Below are 19,424 nucleotides of genomic sequence, written 5' to 3'. Positions count from 1 at the left end.
TGGCTCTCTTTCTGCTCTGGCGTCCCACCTGGGAATTCCGTTGCACCGCACAGCCGAACCCGAGTGTGTCAATGGGTGTGTGTTGGAGTGAGGATGGCGACGAGAAGATCACTCGCGGAATAACTTAATTTGGTGAGCAGTGGCGACAGTAGTAATCCCAAACTGCGCTTTTATAGCACCCCTATCCAAGCAGGAGAAAACCCCAGCTGGGCTAGATCGCTTGACCTTCAGGAATTCATAAACGCCTCCCCAGTTCCACCCTCCTTGCCCAGGAAGTTTCCGCGATCCATAGAACCCTCTATTATTACCTGCTCTTCCCCTTCATCCGGTCCAAGGGAGTCAGCCCTTGCATTAAATATTTCTTTGAATTTCCTGCCAAGAACACCAGCCCTTTGTCTTTCTCTGTTATGGGAAAACTGTTTTAAATTCCCTGTTTAACTGGTCATAAACGTCTAGAGAATGTAGCACGCATTGTGCTGGAGAAGCACAAAAGATTTTCATCCACCTCTGCGTATTTGGTTCATCGTCCACCTCTTAGGGGAGGTTTTCCAGGATAGTAGTCATGTGTATGTATCCTGAAGCCGGAATGCTTGGTTACAATCCAGTTTTTCCCTTAATAGATGTGTGACTTAGGTAAAATACTTAATCTGTACTTGTTTCAGTTTTCTCATCTCGTATTAACGTGGGGATAATAATAGTATCTACCTCACAGGGTTGTTGGAAGGATGAGATAAAATATGTAAAGAAATTATTTAAAACTATCTGGCCAGGCACAGATAGGCTCATGCCTATAATCCCAGTACTTTGGGAGGCTAAGGCAGGAGGATCACATGAGGCCAGGAATTTGAGACCAGCCTGGGCAACATAGTGAGACCCCATCTTTACACAAAATTTAAAAATTACCTGGGTGTGGTGGTGCACATCTGTAGTCTCAGCTACTCTGGAGGCTGAGGTGGGAGGATGGCTTGAGCTCTGGCAGTCAAGGCTACAGTAAGCCATGATTGCACCACTGCATTCCAGCCTGGGTGACAGAGTGAGACCCTGTCTCAAGGAACAAACAAACAAACAAACAAACTCAAAACTAGCACTAGTATGGGCTCAATAAATGTTACGAGTACTGTATGTCCTACTTTCTGGCTGCCAATATTCATTAAAAATGCTTCTCTTTTTAAGAAGAATTTATCACTGGTTCTCAGGTTCTATCAACCCCCTTTTAAAAAGATTGTATTTTGAAATACTTAAGACATAAAAAGAACATAAACATCTGTGTACTCACCACCCAGCTTTAAAAAATAAAACATTGCCAGCCTTTTTGTATCCCTCCCTAGAAGCTCCTCTTAAAAATTAAACCTCTTATGGGATGGAAGAAAAGATCATTATATGAAATTGAGAGCTGGAGAAAAGGAAGAGCAAGAGAATCAGAGTTCCCTCCACTTCTTAATGTGAGCTCTGGGGCAGATTACATAACTTCCATGAATTACAATGACCAAAAACCATAAAAAAGGGGATAATGTCTACTTTACCAGGCTTTTGTCAGGATAAAATAATAAAAATCTATCTTGAGAGACCCCAGCACCAGGTTTTCAAAAAGATGAGGTATTCTGTGTATGTTTCTTTACATCGTTTTCATAAGTGCCCTCAAGGGGCTTTTTCCTACTTCTTCAAATCCAATTTATTCAATATAGGAGAGAGTTTTAGTGCTCGTCCATGCCTTGGGCACACAGGAAACTTACAAATACCATTTCCCTTTGCACTCAGGCAGGGCCACGTGACTAGTTCTGGCCTGTGAGCTATGACAAGAAGGATGCATATCATTCCTAGGTCAAAGCGTTTTATTTTCATTGCAAGACTCTTTTCCCTGTGTGCAACCAAGGAGCAAAGGGCAGCTACAAGAGGGAAGAGATGTATAACTCGGTTGATGTATGAAGGGCAGTTGTCTTGGAAAGTCAACCCACCTGCGTTGGGCTTACGAGAGCAAGAAACAAATGCCTGTTATTCTAAGCCATTGAGATATTGGGATTGTCTTTTCTGCTGCATAGCTAAGCCTACTTTATGCACAGTTCTTTCTTGAATTCTTTCCTGATACTAGAAATAAGAAAGCCAAAGTTCTACTCCTGTTTCTGCCTCTCATTGAAATTGGGACCTGGTCAGATGTCCTTATCTATAGAGTTGTAATGAAATCTATCCTGTCTTCTTTTCAGAGCTGTTATGAGTTCAAATGAGGTCATATGGAAAGATACCTTGCAAACTAGGAAGTCCTACGCAGATGGAAAGATTTGAATATTCCTATTAGTAAAGTTACCTATAAGTAGCAACCACAATGATCAGGTTTCCTGAAAAGCTGCTATTAGATTGGTGCAAATATAATTGTGGTTTCTGCCTTTACTTTTAATGGAAAAAATGCCAATTACTTTTGTACCAACCTAATAATTTAAAATATTTTGTCCAGTTGTCCTTATAAGTAAATCAAATATGAATAAAAATATAGTCTCCATATCTTCTATAGTTTCAATGCGTCCCCTAAATTTCATGAGTTGGAAACTCGATCCCCAATGTGGTGGTTTTGGGAGGTGGGACCTAATGAGAGGTATTTGGGTCATGGAAGGACACTCTTCATGAATGGATCAATGCCATTATCATGTGAGTGAATTCGTTATTCTGGGAGTAGGTTCCTTATAAAGGGACAAGTTTGGTCTGGCCCCATCTTTCTCTCCATCTCTTTCTTTCTCTCTTGCCTTCTCTTTGCCCTTCCACCATAGGATGACACAGCAAGAAGGCTCTTGCAAGATATCAGCCCCTTGAGTTTGGACTTCCCAGCCTCCAGAACTAAGCCAGTAAATTTCTGTTCATTATAAATTACCCAGTCAGTGTTTATGCTGTTATAGCAGCACAAATTGAACTAAGACAATATCATTCCTGGGTTGCTGTTTCTCACATCCTATTTGAAAAATGAAATAGGATATACTTTTACACAGCTGAAAGTAGAGCTGGGAAGGTAAAACTTCCCCAAATATTTGGAAATAAGATGGCTCTCTACAAGTTGGATTATAAAATTATGACACAATTTATTAACTCAAAATACACTTATTGAAGAAACATTATAAGTATGTGTGGCAGCCTGCCTTGAAGATGGTATTTATGCCCATGTGTAGTTTGCTTCCACAATACATAGGGCTGCCTCATGTAACAGTATATTAGTCTGTTCTCACACAGCTGATAAAGACATACCTGAGACTGGGTAATTTATAAAGTAAAAGAGGTTTAATGGACTCACAGTTCCACATGACTGGGGAAGCCTCACAATCATGATGGAAGGCAAAAGGCATGTCTTACATGGCAGCAGACAAGAGAGAGAATGAGATCTAAGTGAAGGGGGTTTCCCTTTATAAAACCATCAGATCTTGTCAGACTTATTCACTACTACAAGAACAGTATGGGGGAAACTGCCCCCGTGATTCAATTATCTCCCACTGGGTCCCTCCCACAACACGTGGAAATTAGGGGAGCTACAATTCAAGATGAGATTTGGGTGGGGACACAGCCAAACCATATCAAACAGGATATTGTGGAAATGACAGAATGTGCCTCCCTAGACTGGGCTGTAGAAGACATTGCAGCTTCGGTCTTGCTCTCTCTTATTTGCTATGAGGGAAAACCCCTGCCCTGTCCTGAGGACACCCAAGTAGCCCTTTAGAAAGACTGCTGAGCAACTGAGCCCTCTTGCCAATAGCCAGATGATTGCTGAGGCTTTCTGCCAAAGCCTTGTGAGTGAGTCATCCTGGAAGTGGATCTTCCAGCCACAGTCAAGCCATCAGATGACATCTTGACTGCAATCTCACGAGAGACCCTAAGCTGGAACCTACAAAAACTGTGATATATGTTGTGTTAAGCTCTAAAGTTTGGGTAATTTGGTACACAGAAATAGATAATTAATAGAATGTGTTAGGTACTCTTCTTAGCCCAGGAGATACAGCAGTACAGCAGTCCCCAAACATTTTGGAACCAGGGACTGGATTTATGCAAGGCAGTTTTTCTACAGAGCAGAGTAGGGCAGGGAGATGGTTTTGGGTTGATTCAAGTGCATTACATTTATTGTGCACTTTATTTCTATTATCATTACATTGTACTATATAATGAAATAATTATATAACCCACCATAATGTAGAATCAGTGGGATTTCTGAGCTTGTTTTCCTGCAACTAGACAGTCCCATATGGGGGTGATGAGAGACAGTGACAGATCATCAGGCATTAAATTATCATAAGGAGTGTGCAACCTAGATCCCTCACATGTGCAGTTCACAAAAGGGTTTGTGCTCTTGTGAGAATCTAATGCCACAGCTGATCTGGCAGGAGGTGGAGCTCAGGCAGTAATGTGAGGATGGGGAGCGGCCGTAAATAACAGATGCAGCTTCGTTCCCTCACTCACCACTCATCTGTGAAGGAGAGATTTAAACTAAAAACCTGAGTGATGGTTTCTGCATGCAAAGATCTTTAAGCAGAGTGGTCCACGCAGAGGGAACACCTATTGCAAAGGCCCTAAAGCTGAAATGAGCTGAATTTATAATCCAGAGCCTTAAAGTCAGTGTGGTTGAGGCAGGGAGAAGGAACTAAAGCAGCAGGCTTCAGATCAGAGTGGGCATACTCCTGAGGGGACACAAAACTTTCCAGAAGGTGTCTGTGCCCAGCTAGTTTTAAGGAGGTGACACAACCTGGGGAGACTATGTGTTCAGAGAAGAAATGCAACCTGATACATGCAATCTGGACAAAAACACCTGAGAGTCAGAATCTTTCTTGTGCCAGAAGCAAGAATAAGAATGTAGATACGCTAACCTTTTATGAAAGTATAGACCAAGAAAGAATGAGTTAATTAAAAGGGGAAAGAGGAATTCGATATGATGGGACCTAGGCAAGGTCAGAGATCTAGTGTGGCAGCTGTTTGGAAGACGAGGTGCCTTGGATCAAAATCTCCCCCTGGTTGCCCATTTTCGAAGGCAGACATTTTGGAGATGGCCTGATGTCATAATCTTTGAGTTGTTAAATGATTTTACAATTGCTAACAGCAGTTAATGAAGCCAAAGGAGCACATGAAGGGTTATTTCTGAATACAAGATTCTGGCCTTAAAATACACTCCAAGTGTCCTAAGTTTCTTGGCAGCCCCCATCATTCCACCCTCTTCTCCATCCTCCCCACTACCGTACTCCATCAACATGAGGGAAAGTGCTCAGAGCAGGGGAGGGAGGAGGTGTTGAAAAGTGGAGGGGCAGGGCAGTGGGAGGGGGTGACAAAGAGGGAAGGGAAGGGATGTGGACATGTGGATGTTTGCAGGGAGGCTCCTGGGGAGACTGCGCACAGTAATGGCAGGCTTTGGAGATGCACCTTTGGTTGTCCACTGTCCAGGCTAGAAGCAGAGTCTGAGCCACCAGGAGGCAGAAGTTTAGTTTAAGAAATCACATTGAAATCTACAAAAGTTCTCCAAAATTTCCAAGACAATGAGTTTTCCTTGGTAAAGCCTATCTACTAGCAAGGAGTACAAATATGTGCCCTCCTTCTCCATTGTCTTCCCCAAATCCCAATAAAAAACCTAGGCTTTTTTGTGGCCACACTCATTTTTCCTGCTCTTGGATAAAGGAATGAGTCTATTTTTTTTCTTAATTTTGAAGAAATGGGAAGGTGGGCACATATCCACTGCACTGGAGCCAGTTTTGTTCTTAATTTTGCCACTGTTCATCAAGCAATGTTGAGATGATAAATTCACCCAATTAACTGCTTTCCTTGAGGGAAAAAATGTACCAGCCGGAGGATGTAAGTATCTGATCTACTTGTGAATTATAGTTTTAATGCAAATGAATTGCTTTTGTCTGATTTGCCTATATGTTTCTTGTGAGCCGAGTTAGTGCCCAGGCACATGGTGTGGTAAAAATCAGTGTTGCGTTTTTTTTTTTTTTTTGAGACGGAGTCTCGCTCTGTCGCCCAGGCTGGAGTGCAGTGTTGCGATCTCCGCTCGCTGCAAGCTCCGCCTCCTGGGCTGACGTCATTCTCCTGCCTCAGCCTCCGGAGTAACTGGGACTACAGGCGCCCGCCACCACGCCCGGAGAATTTTTTGTATTTTTAGTAGAGACGGAGTTTCACCGTGTTAGCCAGGATGGTCTCGATCTCCTGACCTCGTGATCCACCCGCCTCGGCCTTCCAAAGTGCTGGGATTACAGGCGTGAGCCACCGCGCCCAGCCGGCAAAATCAGTTTTTGAACTGAGCTAAAGGTCAGATTAATTCACCGAAGTAAGTAATACCTTATGAATTCTCTTTGTACCTTCCCTTCTGGACACATTTTTAAAAATTACTAAAATCACCTGAAACCTGAAATGAAGCAAAAGGATGCCTACATGTCCTTTCAATATCATTGCTTAACATGTTCACCTGATAAATATTTATCTATGTTGGAGCATGTGCCTTTGTTTGACTTTGCTACTTACTGCTGGAATTACAGGTGTGAACCACTGTGCCCGGCCCAAAAACATATATTTAAGCTTTTGGTTTATCTGTATTTTGAAACAATTGGAGGTTTATCGTTTAGGAAGTGCCTGAATTTAAAAGCCTGGTTTTTGTATGTTGCTGATGGTTGCTAGGTGTGGAGGCTCTCGCGGCAGCAGCAGAAGCAGAGAATCTGAGGCAGAACAGGAGAAGTGTCCCAAACTGAGGTTTGAACTTGGTGGGAAAAACAGGATACTTGTTTCCAGTGTTCCTGATTCAAATGTGTGATATGATTTCCCAAAAAGGACACTAAATCACGATTAGTTTTCTTGAATTGTCCACAATGTAGTTGAAATAATGTCCTTTATGCAACAGTATTATTTTCAATAATTGCATATTTTCATTGCAAACATTTTAGATACAGTATGAACCAAATTGTCTCTTGTGAGGCTGACTGGAAAACTAACCCCAATTTATAACATTGTTTCTATAGAAGAAAGTGTATTTTGTTCCAAACAACTAAATGCAAATGTTTTGGGGTGGGGGGAATATACAATTTTTTTAGAGTAGAGTCAGCCTACAACGAGGTTTATTAGAATGACAAAATTAGGTAAATTACAAATGGCTTTACTAGAAAAGGAAATGGAAGGTTTGTATAAGTGTGTGTGTGTGTTTGAGTGTGTTTTGTTAATGCAATTATACCTTTTCGTTTCCGTTCGCATATAGTAGGACACATATTCCAGACTCCTGCAGTCTTTACCCACATTTGCCTCTCTCATATGGTGTGGCTGTTAATATCTTGTGATTATTAAGAAGAAAATGACTTTCGATTTCAAATTGAACTTGCAGAATGCATCCACCAAAAAGTCACTTTCATCCCAATTCCTGCCGGAACAAAACAGATTTCTTTGTGGATTTACTAAGTAGAACATTGCTTTAACAAACAACATGAGAGTGTTCGCTTTCTTATAACCAAGTAATGTTCGTGTTCTGAATGAGCTAATGCTACTACTTTCCTGAAGGAGATTCTGTAGGGGATATCAATTATGTAAAATAAATAATGTCCATTGAAGATTTGATATATGCCCATTGGAAGATTTCTAAAATGGTTATTTGAGGGTGATAATGGTGGTAATTTTTTCTTATGGCATTTATTAAGGACCATTTAAATTTTTTTGTTGTTTTCTGCGTCAGTAAGTTAGGGATATAAAGGGTCAACATTAGAAATCAATTGGCAACAAATAATTTTAGCCATGACCAGACAGGTGTGTTTTCTGATGGGAAATCCCTCAAAACTAAGGTAGGGAAGTGCCAAAAATCATATTCCAGAGAGGAAATAAAATATTAGAAATTGGAACACAGTTGGAAACTGGAATTCAACAACTTTAGTTGCATTGCTCTTAAAGTCACTCATATTTACTTCAAATACATCAAGCATTTTTATTTGTGATCAAATGTTTCAGGATAATATTAAAGAATGTACAGTTTCCTATCTATACAACTGCACTTATAACAAATTAACTATTCCTCTAAGGTTGAACATTAGGTTATTTCTTCTACCTTTGCATTTATGACAGTGAACTTTTTTTGCATGAATCTTTTGTCAGCATTTTAAATGATTACTTTAAGAAGGATTCCTTCAAGGGAAATTGGTAGGCCAAAGGCTGTGAATATTTATGACTCCTGTTACAAATGACTTCCCAGAAAGGTATCAATTTGTGTTCCTTCTGGCTCTTGGTATCATCCTATTTATTCTCTCCAGGATTCTAAGATTGAGTATTGTCTTTAAAACCAAATGAACATAGCCCCTCCACGCCCTCCCACCAACCCACGCCCACAACTTTAAAAAGAAATTCAAATTCACAGACAAGAGAAAATAGTCATGTTACAGAAGATTATAAAATAAAAAGTAAAAACTCCTCCTTACCATTTTGAAACTCAGCTCTACTTTCTGAAATAGCCACCGTGATTGGAATTTAAATTTAAATCGATTACCAATTTAAAAATTTAAAACATAGTCTTGCTGTTTATATAAGAACTACATTGGGAAAGGAAGGAAGAGCTTACCCGCCAGGGCTCGAGGACCACTATCCCACAGTTCCTAAATTCATAAACATCACAAGCTTTCTTTTGACAGGAGTGCAATCTAAAGCCACTTCAAAGAATCACCTTGTTTTCTTGCTGACATTGCAGTGGGGAAGATGAGACCCAAGGACATTCAGCCAAGAGGGAAATGTGAGTCATATGTTCACAAACTGGAAAAAGGCTATTTATTTTTTAATTTATTATTATTTTTTTTAGACAAAGTCTTGATCCGTTGCCCAGGCTGGAGTGCAGTGGTGTGATCTCGGCTCACTGCAACCTCCATCTCCTGGGTTCAAGCGATTCTCCTGTCTCAGCCTCCCGAGTAGCTGGGACTACAGGCGTGTGTCACCATGCCCAGCTAATTTTTTGTATTTTTGTATTTTTGGAAGAGACGGGGTTTCCCCATGTTGGCCAGGCTGGTCTCAAACTCCTGACCTCAGGTGTTCCACCCGCCTCGACCTCCCAAAGTGCTGGGATTACAGGCATGAGCCGTGGTGCCTGGCTGAAAAAGGCTATTCAAATGTAGTGATAACATGTATTTGAAAAAGGTTACAGTATCTATCCAGTAAAACATATCAGATATATAAAAGGGTTACAGACGTTATCTAAGAAAATAAAACATTAGTGTTGTAAAAAGGAATTGCTGTGTTTGTCCAGGCCAGTGAGACATTAAAGATTACTTTGTTAGTTGAGATCTTAATTCTTAAAATGTGGGACAAAGTTTATAGCTATTGGTTATGGAGGCTGCTTTCCTTTCCTTCTTTCCTCCCACTTCCCTTTCTCCAGTTTATAATTTCCCAATGGTTTGAGAGTAAGGGGCAGGCATTGTTACATGTTATCGTTAAATATTTCATTATACTAATGGTATGGTTTGGCTCTGTGTCCCCACCCAAATCTCATCTTTTTTTTTTTTTTTTTTGAGTTGGAGTTTTGCTCTTTTTGCCCAGGCTAGAGTGCCATGGTATGATCTTGGCTCACTGCAACCTCCGCCTCCCGGGTTCAAGTGATTCCCCTGCCTCAGCCTCCTGAGTAGCTGGGACTACAGGCGCGCGCCACCACGCCCAGCTAATTTTGCATTTTGGGTAGAGACGGGGTTTCTCCATGTTGGTCAGGCTGGTCTCGAACTCCTGACCTCACATGATCTGTCCTCCTCAGCCTCCCAAAGTGCTGGGATTACAGGCTTGAACCACTGTGCCTGGCCCAAATCTCATCTTTCAGCTCCCACAATTTCCATGTGTTGTGGGAGGAACCCGGTGAAAGATGATTGAGTCATGGGGGCAAGTCTTTCCCGTGCTGTTCTCATGATAGTAATTGAGTCTCACTAGATCTGATGATTTTAAAAATGGGAGTCTCCCTGCCCAAACTGTCTTCTCTTGTCTGCTGCCGTGTGAGATGTGCCTTCCATCTACCATGATTGTGAGGCCTCCCCAGCTATGTGGAGCTGTGAGTCCAATAAACCTCCTTCTTTTGTAAATTGCTCAGTCTTGGGTATGCCTTTATCAGCAGTGTGAAAATGGACTAATACAGTAAATTGGTACCAGCAGAGTGGGTGCTGCTGAAAAGATATCTGAAAACGGGGAAGCGACTTTGGAACTGGATAACAAGTAGAGGTTGGAAAAGCTTGGAGGGCTCAGAAGAAGACAGGAGAATGTGGGAAAGTTTGGAACTTCCTAGACAATTGTTCAATGGCTTTGACCAAAATGCTGATAATGATACGGATAATGTAATCCAGGCTGAGGTGGTATCAGATGGAGATGAGGAGCTTATTGGGAACTGGAGAAAAGGTGACTTTTGTTATGTTTTAGCAAAGAAACTGGATGCATTTTGCCTCTGCCCTAGAGATTTGTAGAACTTTGAACTTGAGAGAGATGATTTAGGGTATCTGGTGGCAGAAATTTCTAAGCAGCAAGGCATTCAAGAGGTGACTTGGGTGCTGTTAAAGGAATTCAGTTTTATAAGGGAAGCAGAGCATAAAAGTTTGGAAAATTTGCTGCCTGACAATGAAATAGAAAAAAAAAATCACATTTTCTGAGGAGAATTTAAGCCAGCTGCAGAAATTTGCATAAGTAATGAAGAGCCGAATGTTAATCCCCAACACAATGGAAAAAATATCTCCAGGGTATGTCAGAGGCCTTCACGGCAGCCCCTCCCATCACAGGCCCAGAGGCCTAAGAGGAAAAAGTGGTTTTGTGGGCCCGGCCCAGGGCTCCTGTGCTGTGTGCTGTCTTGGGACTTGGTGCCCTGTGTCTCAGCTGCTCCAGCCATGACTAAAAGGGTCCAAGGTATGGCTCGGGCTGTGGCTTCAGAGGGTGCAAGCCCCAAGCCTTGGCAACTTCCATGTGGTGTTGAGCCTGTGAGTGCACAGAAGTCAAGAATTGAGGTTGGGGAACCTCTGCCTAGATTTCAGAAAGATGTATGGAAATGCCTGGAGGCCCAGGCAGAATTTTGCTGCAGGGGTGGGGCCCTCACGGAGAACTTCTGCTAGGGAAGTGTGGAAAGGCAATGTAGGGTCAGAGCCCCCAGATACAGTTCCTACTGGGGCTCTGCCTAGTGGAGCTGTGAGAAGAGGGCCACTGTCCTCCAGACCCCAGAATGGTAGATCTACTGACAGCTTGCACTGTTTGCCTGGAAAAGCTGCAGACATTCAACACCAGCCTGTGAAAGCAGCTGGGAGGGGCTGTACCCTGCAAAGCCACAGGGGCAGAGCTGCCTAAGACCATGGGTACCCACCTCTTGCATCAGTGTGACCTGGATTTGAGACATGGAGACAAAGGAGATCATTTTGGAGCTTTAAGATTTAACTGCCCTGCTGGATTTTGGATTTGCGTGAGCCCTTTAGCTCTTTTGTTTTGGCCAATTTCTCCCATTTGGAACAGGTGTGTTTACCCAATGCCTGTACCCCCATTGTACCTCGGAAGTAACTAACTTGCTTTTGATTTTATAGGCTGATAGGTGAAGGGACTTGCCTTGTCTCAGATGAGACTTTGGACTGTGGACTTTTGAGTTAATACTGAAATGAGATGAGACTTAGGGGGACTATTGGGAAGGCGTGATTCGTTTTGAAATGTGAAGATATGATATTTGGGAGAGGCCAAGGGTGGAATGATATGATTTGGCTCTGTGTCCTCACCCAAACCTCATCTTGTAGCTCCCATAATTCCCATGTGTTATGGGAAGGACCTGGTGGGAGATGATTGAATCATAGGGGTGGATCTTTGTTGTGCTGTTCTTGTAATAGTGAATGGGTCTCATAAGATCTGATGGTTTTAAAAATGGGAGTTTCCCTGCACAAGCTCTCTCTTTGCCTGCTGCAATCCACGTAAGACGTGACTTGCTCCTCCTTGCTTTCTACCATGATCGTGAGGCCTCCCTAGCCATGTGGAACTGTAAGTCCAATAAACCTCCTTCTTTCATAAATTGTCCAATCTTGGCTATGTCTTTATCAGCAGTGTGAAATGGACTAATACAACTAAGAACAAGGAGAGTTTTCTACATAACTATAATATAATTATCATACTTGAAAACTTAACTTACATAATAAACATTATCTAATACACACCCATATTTAAATTTCTCCAAATGTACTTCAAATATCTGTTAGAGATGGATGTTTGGCTTGAGCTTCCATCCAGGATCCAGTCCAAGTTCACAGTTGCATTTGCTGGCCATTTCATAATTTTTTTTAAAAAATTACACTTTCAATTTTGAGATCATTGTAAATTTACATGCAATTATAAGATATAAGAAAATCCATTTACACTTTACTCAGTTTCTTCCAACAGTAACACTCTGCAAAACTGTAGGCTAATATGACAATATCTTGACACTCATACAGTCAAGATATAGAATATTTCTGCTATCACCAAGATCCATCCATCATGTTGCCCTTTTATACCACAACCACTCTCTCCTCCTCTATCCACCTTTAAACCCCCCAAACTGCTAATCTGTCCTCTATTTCTGTACTTTTATCATTTCAAGAATTTTATATGAATAGAATAATATAGTGTGTAGATTTTTAGACTAGGGTTAACTATGAACGTCCCTGTGGCAGGTTTCTGTGTGAACATAAATTTTCATTTGTCTGGGTTAAATCCAGGAGTGTAATTACTGAGTCATGGTAATTGCATTTTAGCTTTGGAGGAGGGGGGAGGGATAGCATTAGGAAATATACCTAATGTAAATGACGAGTTAATGGGTGCAGCACACCAACATGGCACATGTATACATATGTAACGTAACAAACCTGCATGTTGTGCACATGTACCCTAGAACTTAAAGTATAATAAAAAAAAGAAAAGAAAAGAAAAGAAATGGCAAAGTAGTTATTTAGAGTGTCTTTACCAAGGTACATTCCCACCAGCAATATATAAGTGATTTAGCTTTATTTTAGGCATCCTGATAAATATTTAGTTATTTCTCAATGTGGTGTGTGCTGTTCTTTTTTTTTTTTTTTTTCAGACAAGGTCTCACTCTCTTGCCCAGGCTGGAATGCAGTGATGCAATCAGTGCACACTGCAGGCTCCACCTTCCCTGGCTCAGGTGATCCTTCCACCTAAGCCTCCCAAGCAGCTGGGAATACATGCACACACCACCACATCTGGCTATTTTTTGTAATTTTTGTAGAGACAGGGGTCTCACTATGTTGCCAGAGTTGGCCTCAAACTCTTGGATTCAAGTGATCCACCCACCTCGGCCTTCCAAAGTGCTGAGGATTACAGGCATGACCCACCGCACCTGGCCTCAATGTAGTTTTAATTTGCATTTTCCTAATGGCTAAAAATGTGTAACATGTTTTCATGTACTTATTTGCCATCCGTATATTCTATTTGGCAAAAGTGTCTTTTCATATCATTTACTCATTTTCTAATTGGATTGTTAGTCTTTTTTACTGTGATTCATTTTGAGTTTTTGTATTAAGAGATGAGACTTAGGTCAAGTATTTTTCTTCCTTCCTTCTTTCTTTTCTTCCTTCCTTCCCTCTCTTTCCTTCCTTGTTCTTTTTTCCCTTTCTTTCCTTTCTCCCTACATCCCTTCCCCTCTTTCTGTCTCTTTTTCCTTCTTTTCTTTGTGATATCCAATTGCTCTAGTACCATTTGTTTAAAAGGCGATTTTTTCTCTATTGAATTGTTTTTGCACCATTGTCAAAAAAAAATTGGGTGTACTTATGTGGGTCTATTTCTGGTTTCTCAATTTTTTTCATTGATTTTTATGTCTATCCCTACACCAATGCTACAAAGTTGTGATTACTGTAGCTATATAATAAGTCTTGAAGTCAAGTAGATAAATTCTTCCTACTTTAGATTTTTAAAATTTCCTAAGCTCTTTTAGTTCATTTACCTTCCATATAAATTTTAGAATAATATTGTCAATCTTAAAAAATTCTTGCTGGTATTTTGATAAGAATTGTGTTAGATTTGCCAGGCACGGTGGCTCATGCTTGTAATCCCAGCACTTTGGGAGGCCGAGGCAGGCGGATCACGAGGTCAGGAGATCGAGACCACGGTGAAACCCCGTCTCTACTAAAAAATACAAAAAATTAGCCGGGCGTGGTGGCGGGCGCCTGTAGTCCCAGCTACTAGGAGAGGCTGAGGCAGGAGAATGGCGTGAACCCAGGAGGCGGAGCTTGCAGTGAGCCGAGATTGCGCCACTGCACTCCAGCCTGGGTGACAGAGCGAGACTCTGTCTCAAAAAAAAAAAAAAAAAAAAGAATTGTGTTAGATTTGTGTATTAATTTGTGGGAGAATTCATACTTTTACTATATATGAATATTTCAGTCAATGAACATGGTATGTCTCAATTTATTTAGATCTTCTATGACTTCTTTCATCATCATTTTGTTGTTTTCAGAATGCAAGTCCTTTACATATTTTGTACATGTTTTGTTAGATTTATAGCTAAGCTTTTTTTGAGCAATTTAAATGATATTACAAAAATAAATGAATCATTTTCCAGTGTGCACATTTTCATTGCTAGTATATTGAAATACAATTTATATTTTTAGTGGTTATCTTATGTTGCTTTGCTAAACTCACTTTTTAAATTTTAGGAGGGTTTTTTTTGTGAATACTATGAGATGGTCTACATAGACAATCATGTCATCTGCAAATAGAAATGGTTTCATTTCTTTGTGTTTTGTATGCTTTTCATTTCCTTTTCTTGCCTATTGTACTGGCTAGAACTTCTAGAACTATGTTATATAAGAACACTGTAATCGTGACTTTTCTTGTCAGAGTTGTTAGAATGGTCGATTACATTAACTGGGTTTTGAATATTGAACTAGTCTTGAATCATTGAGATAAATGTTGCAAAATTCTTTTCATATATTGTTCAATTCTGTTTGCAAGTATTTAGTTAAGAATTTTTTTTAAGTTCTGGGGTACATGTGCACAACGTGCAGGTTTGTTACATAGGTATACATGTGCCATGTTGGTTTGCTGCACCCTTCAACTCGTCAATTACATTAGGTATTCTCCTAATGCTATCCCTCACCCCTCCCCCCACCCCCTGATAGGCCCCAGTGTGTGATGTTCCCCTCCCTGTGTCCATGTGTTCTCATTATCCAACTGCCAATTATGAGTGAGAACATGTGGTGTTTGGTTTTCTGTCCTTGTGATAGTTTGCTGAGAATGATGGTTTCCAGCTTCATCCATGTCCCTGCAAAGAACATGAACTCATCCTTTTTTATGGCTGCATAGTATTCCATGGTATATGTGCCACATTTTCTTTATCCAGTCTATCACTGATGGACATTTGGATTGGTTACAAGTCTTCACTATTGTGAATAGTGCCATAATAAACATACGTGTGCATGTGTCTTCATAGTAGCATGATTTATAATCCTTTGGGTATATACTCAGTAATGGGATGGCTGGGTCAAATGGTATTTCTAGTTCTAGATCCCTGAGGAATTGCTACACTGTCTTCCACAATGGTTGAACTAGTTTACAGTCCCACCAACAGTGTAAAAATGTTCCTATTTCTCCACATCCTCTCCAGCATCTGTTGTTTCCTGACTTTTTAATGATCGCCATTCTAACTGGTGTGAGGTGGTATCTCATTGTGGTTTTGATTTGCATTTCTCTAATGACCAGTGATGATGAGCATTTTTTCATATGTCTGTTGGCTGCATAAATATCTTCCTTTGAGAAGTGTCTGTTCATATCCTTTGCCCACTTTTTGATGGGGTTGTTTGTTTTTTTTCTTGTAAATTTGTTTAAGGTCTTTGTAGATTCTGGGTATTAGCCCTTTGTCAGATGGATAGATTGCAAACATTTTCTCCCATTCTGTAGGTTGCCTGTTCACTCCAATGATAGTTTCTTTTGGTGTGCAGAATCTCTTTAGTTTAATTAGATCCCATTTGTTAATTTTGGCTTTTGTTACCATTGCTTTTGGTGTTTTACTCATGAAGTCTTTGCCCATGCCTATTTCCTGAATGATATTGCCTAGGTTTTCTTCTAGGGTTTTTATGTTTTAGGCCTTATATTTAAGTCTTTAATCCATCTTGGGTTAATTTTTGTATAAGGTGTAAGGAAGTGATCCAGTTTCAGCTTTCTGCATATGGCTAGCCAGTTTTCACAGCACTATTTATTAAATAGGGAATCCCTTCCCCATTGCTTGTTTTTGTCAGGTTTGTCAAAGATCAGATTGTTGTAGATATGTGGTGTTATTTCTGAGGCTTCTGTTCTGTTCCATTGGTCTATAATTCTGTTTTGGTACCAGTACCATGCTGTTTTGGTTACTGTATCCTTGTAGTATAGTTTGAAGTCAGGTAGCATGATGCCTCCAGCTTTGTTCTTTTTGCTGAGGATTCTATTGGCTATGCGGGCTCTTTTTTGGTTTCATATGAACTTTAAAGTAGTTTTTTCCAATTCTGTGAAGAAAGTCAGTGGTAGGTTGGTGGGGATAGCGTTAAATCTATAAATTACTTTGGGCAGTATGGCCATTTTCATGATATTGATTCTTCCTATCCATGAGCATGGAATGTTTTTCCATTTGTTTGTGTCCTCTTTTATTTCCTTCAAGTTCTCCTTAAAGAGGTCCTTCACATCCTTTGTAAGTTTGATTCCTAGGTATTTTATTCTCTTTGTAGCAATTGTGAATGGGAGTTCACTCATGATTTGTCTCTCTGTTTGTCTGTTATTGTTGTATAGGGATGCTTGTAATTTTTGCACATTGATTTTGTATCCTGAGACTTTGCTGAAGTTGCTTATCAGCTTAAGGGGATTTTGGACTGAGACAATGGGGTTTTTTAAATATACAATCATGTCATCTACAAAGAGACTTAGACTCTCACACAATAATAGTGGGAGACTTTAATACCCCACTGTCCATATTAGACAGATCAATGAGACAAAAAATTAACAACGATATTCAGGACTTGAACTCAGCTCTGGACCAAGTGGACCTCATAGACATCTACAGAACTCTCCACCCCAAATCAACAGAATATACATTCTTCTCAGCACCACATCACACTTATTCTAAAATTGACCACATGTTTATAAGTAAAACAATCCTCAGCAAATGTAAAAGAAAAGAAATCATAACAAACTGTCTCTCAGACGACAATGCGATCAAATTAGAACTCAGGATTAAGAAACTCACTCAAAACCCCTCAACTACATGGAAACTGAACAACCTGCTCCTGAATGACTACTGGGTACATAACAAAATGAAGGCAGAGATAAAGATGTTCTTTGAAACCAATGAGAACAAAGACACAACATACCAGAATCTCTGGGATATGTTTAAAGAAGTGTGTAGAGGGAAATTTATAGCATTAAGTGGCCACTAGAGAAAGCAGGAATGATCTAAAATCGACACCCTAACATAATCACAATTAAAAGAACTAGAGAAGCAAGAGCAAAGCAATTCAAAAGCTAGCAGAAGACAAGAAATAACTAAGATCAGAGCAGAACTCAAGGAGATAGAGACATAAAAAATCTTTCAAAAAAATCAATGAATCCAGGAGCTGTTTTGTTGAAAAGATCAACAAAATAGACCACTAGCAAGACTAATAAAGAAGAAAAGAGAGAAGAATCAAATAGACACAATAAAAAATGATAAAGGGGATATCACCACCGATCCCACAGAAATACAAACTACCATCAGAGAATACTATAACCACCTCTGTGCAAGTAAACTAGAAAATCTAGAAGAAATGGATAAATTCCCAGACATATACCCTCCCAAGATTAAACCAGGAGAAGTTGAATCTCTGTATAGACCAATAACAGGTTCTGAAATTGGGGCAATAATTAATATCCTATCAACTAAAAAAAGTCCAGGACTGGACAGATTCACAGCCAAATTCTATCAGAGGTACATAGAGGAGCTGGTACCATTCCTTCTGAAACTATTCTAATCAATAGAAAAAGAGAGAATCCTCCATAACTCGTTTTATGAGGCCAGCATCATCCTGATACCAAAACCTGGCAGAGACACAATAAAAAAAGAAAATTTTAGGCCAATATTCCTGAAGAACAGAAGAACATCGATGCGAAAATCCTCAATAAAATACTGGCAAACCAAATCCAGCAGCACATCAAAAAGCTTTATCCACCATGATCAAGTCAGCTTCATCCCTGGGATGCAAGGCTGGTTCAACATATGCAAATCAATAAACATAATCTCTCACATAAACAGAACCAACGACAAAAACCACATGATTATCTCAATATGTGCAGAAAAGGTCTTCAACAAAATTCAACAGCACTTCACGCTAAAACCTCTCAATAAACTAGGTATTGATGGAATGTATCTCAAAATAATAAGAGCTACTTATGACAAACCCACAGCCAATAGCATACTGAATGGGCAAAAACTGGAAGCATTCCCTTTGAAAACCGGCACAAGACAAGGATGCCCTCTCTCACCACTCCTATTCAACATAGTATTGGAAGTTCTGACCATGGCAATCAGGCAAGAGAAAGAAATAAAGGGCATTCAATTAGGAAAAGAGGAAGTCAAATTGTCACTGTTTGCAGATGACATGATTGTATATTTAAGAATTTTTATCTGTATTCAGGAAGGATATTGATCTAGAATTTTCTTTATGTAATATCTTCATTTCATTTTGGTATAAGGTTAATATTGGCTTTACAGAATGAATTGGGAAGGGTTTTTTTTCTCTTATTTTCTGGAAAAGATTGTGTACAATTGATGTCGATTCCTTCTTAACTGTTTGGTTGAATTCTTCAGTGAAGCCATTAGTTCTGGAGATTACCTTTCTTAAAGTTCTTTAAAATTGCAAATTCAGTTCCCTTAATAACTATGCAACTACTTAAGTTATTTATTTCATTTTGGGTTAATGGTGGCTGTTTATGTTTTTTGAGGAATTAGTCCATTTTCATCTTAATTGTTAAATTTATATATGTAGAGTTGTTTGTTGTTATTCCCTTATTTTGCTTTTTAAATCTGCAGAGTCTATACTGATATCCCTGTTTCATTCCTGACATTGGTAACTTATTACTTCTGTTTTTCCTTTATTCATCTTGCAAGATGTTTTGCAAATTGTGTTCATTTTATTGACATTTTCAAATAACGAGTCTTTGTTTTATTGATTTTCTATATAGGTATGCCTTTTCAATTTCATTGATTTCTGCTCCTCTTTTTATTACTTATTTCCTTCTGCTTGCTTTGACTTTATTTTTCTCTTCTAGTAGGTTCTTGAAGAGCTTAAATTTTTGATTTGAGACTTTTTCTCTCTTCTAATAGATGCATTTAGAGCTACAGATTTCCCTCATCACTGCTTTAGTTGTGTCCTATGAATTATAAGTTGTATTCTGATTTTCATTCAGTCTAACGTATTTTTAAAATTTCTTTGAGGTTTCTTCTTTGACCCACTGGTTACTTAGGAGTATGT

At 39.7% G+C, this 19,424-nt stretch overlaps 1 protein-coding gene across 4 annotated transcripts in view; it reads left to right on the top strand.

Moving 5' to 3' along the window:
- Nucleotides 1-19,424, top strand: part of RAG1 (recombination activating 1) — an 83,604-nt gene that overhangs the window by 9,946 nt on the left and 54,234 nt on the right. For 2 of the 4 annotated variants that reach the window (XR_010121276.1, XM_063640977.1), the window contains exon 1: nucleotides 19-132. The exons of 1 other annotated variant lie outside the window; for it this stretch is intronic. Coding sequence is in view for 1 of the 3 variants with exons in the window: in XM_063640976.1 (XP_063497046.1) it covers nucleotides 8,674-8,707 (34 nt within the window). In the remaining 2 variants the exon portion in view is untranslated. Of the gene's footprint in view, nucleotides 1-18; nucleotides 133-8,609; nucleotides 8,708-19,424 lie in introns of those variants that run through there. One more of the 4 variants, XM_063640976.1, reaches the window with a different exon arrangement.

The sequence above is a fragment of the Symphalangus syndactylus genome, chromosome 6 (assembly GCF_028878055.3).
Source record: "Symphalangus syndactylus isolate Jambi chromosome 6, NHGRI_mSymSyn1-v2.1_pri, whole genome shotgun sequence".
Lineage (NCBI taxonomy): Eukaryota > Metazoa > Chordata > Mammalia > Primates > Hylobatidae > Symphalangus > Symphalangus syndactylus.
This window is presented reverse-complemented; position numbering and strand designations above follow the sequence as displayed.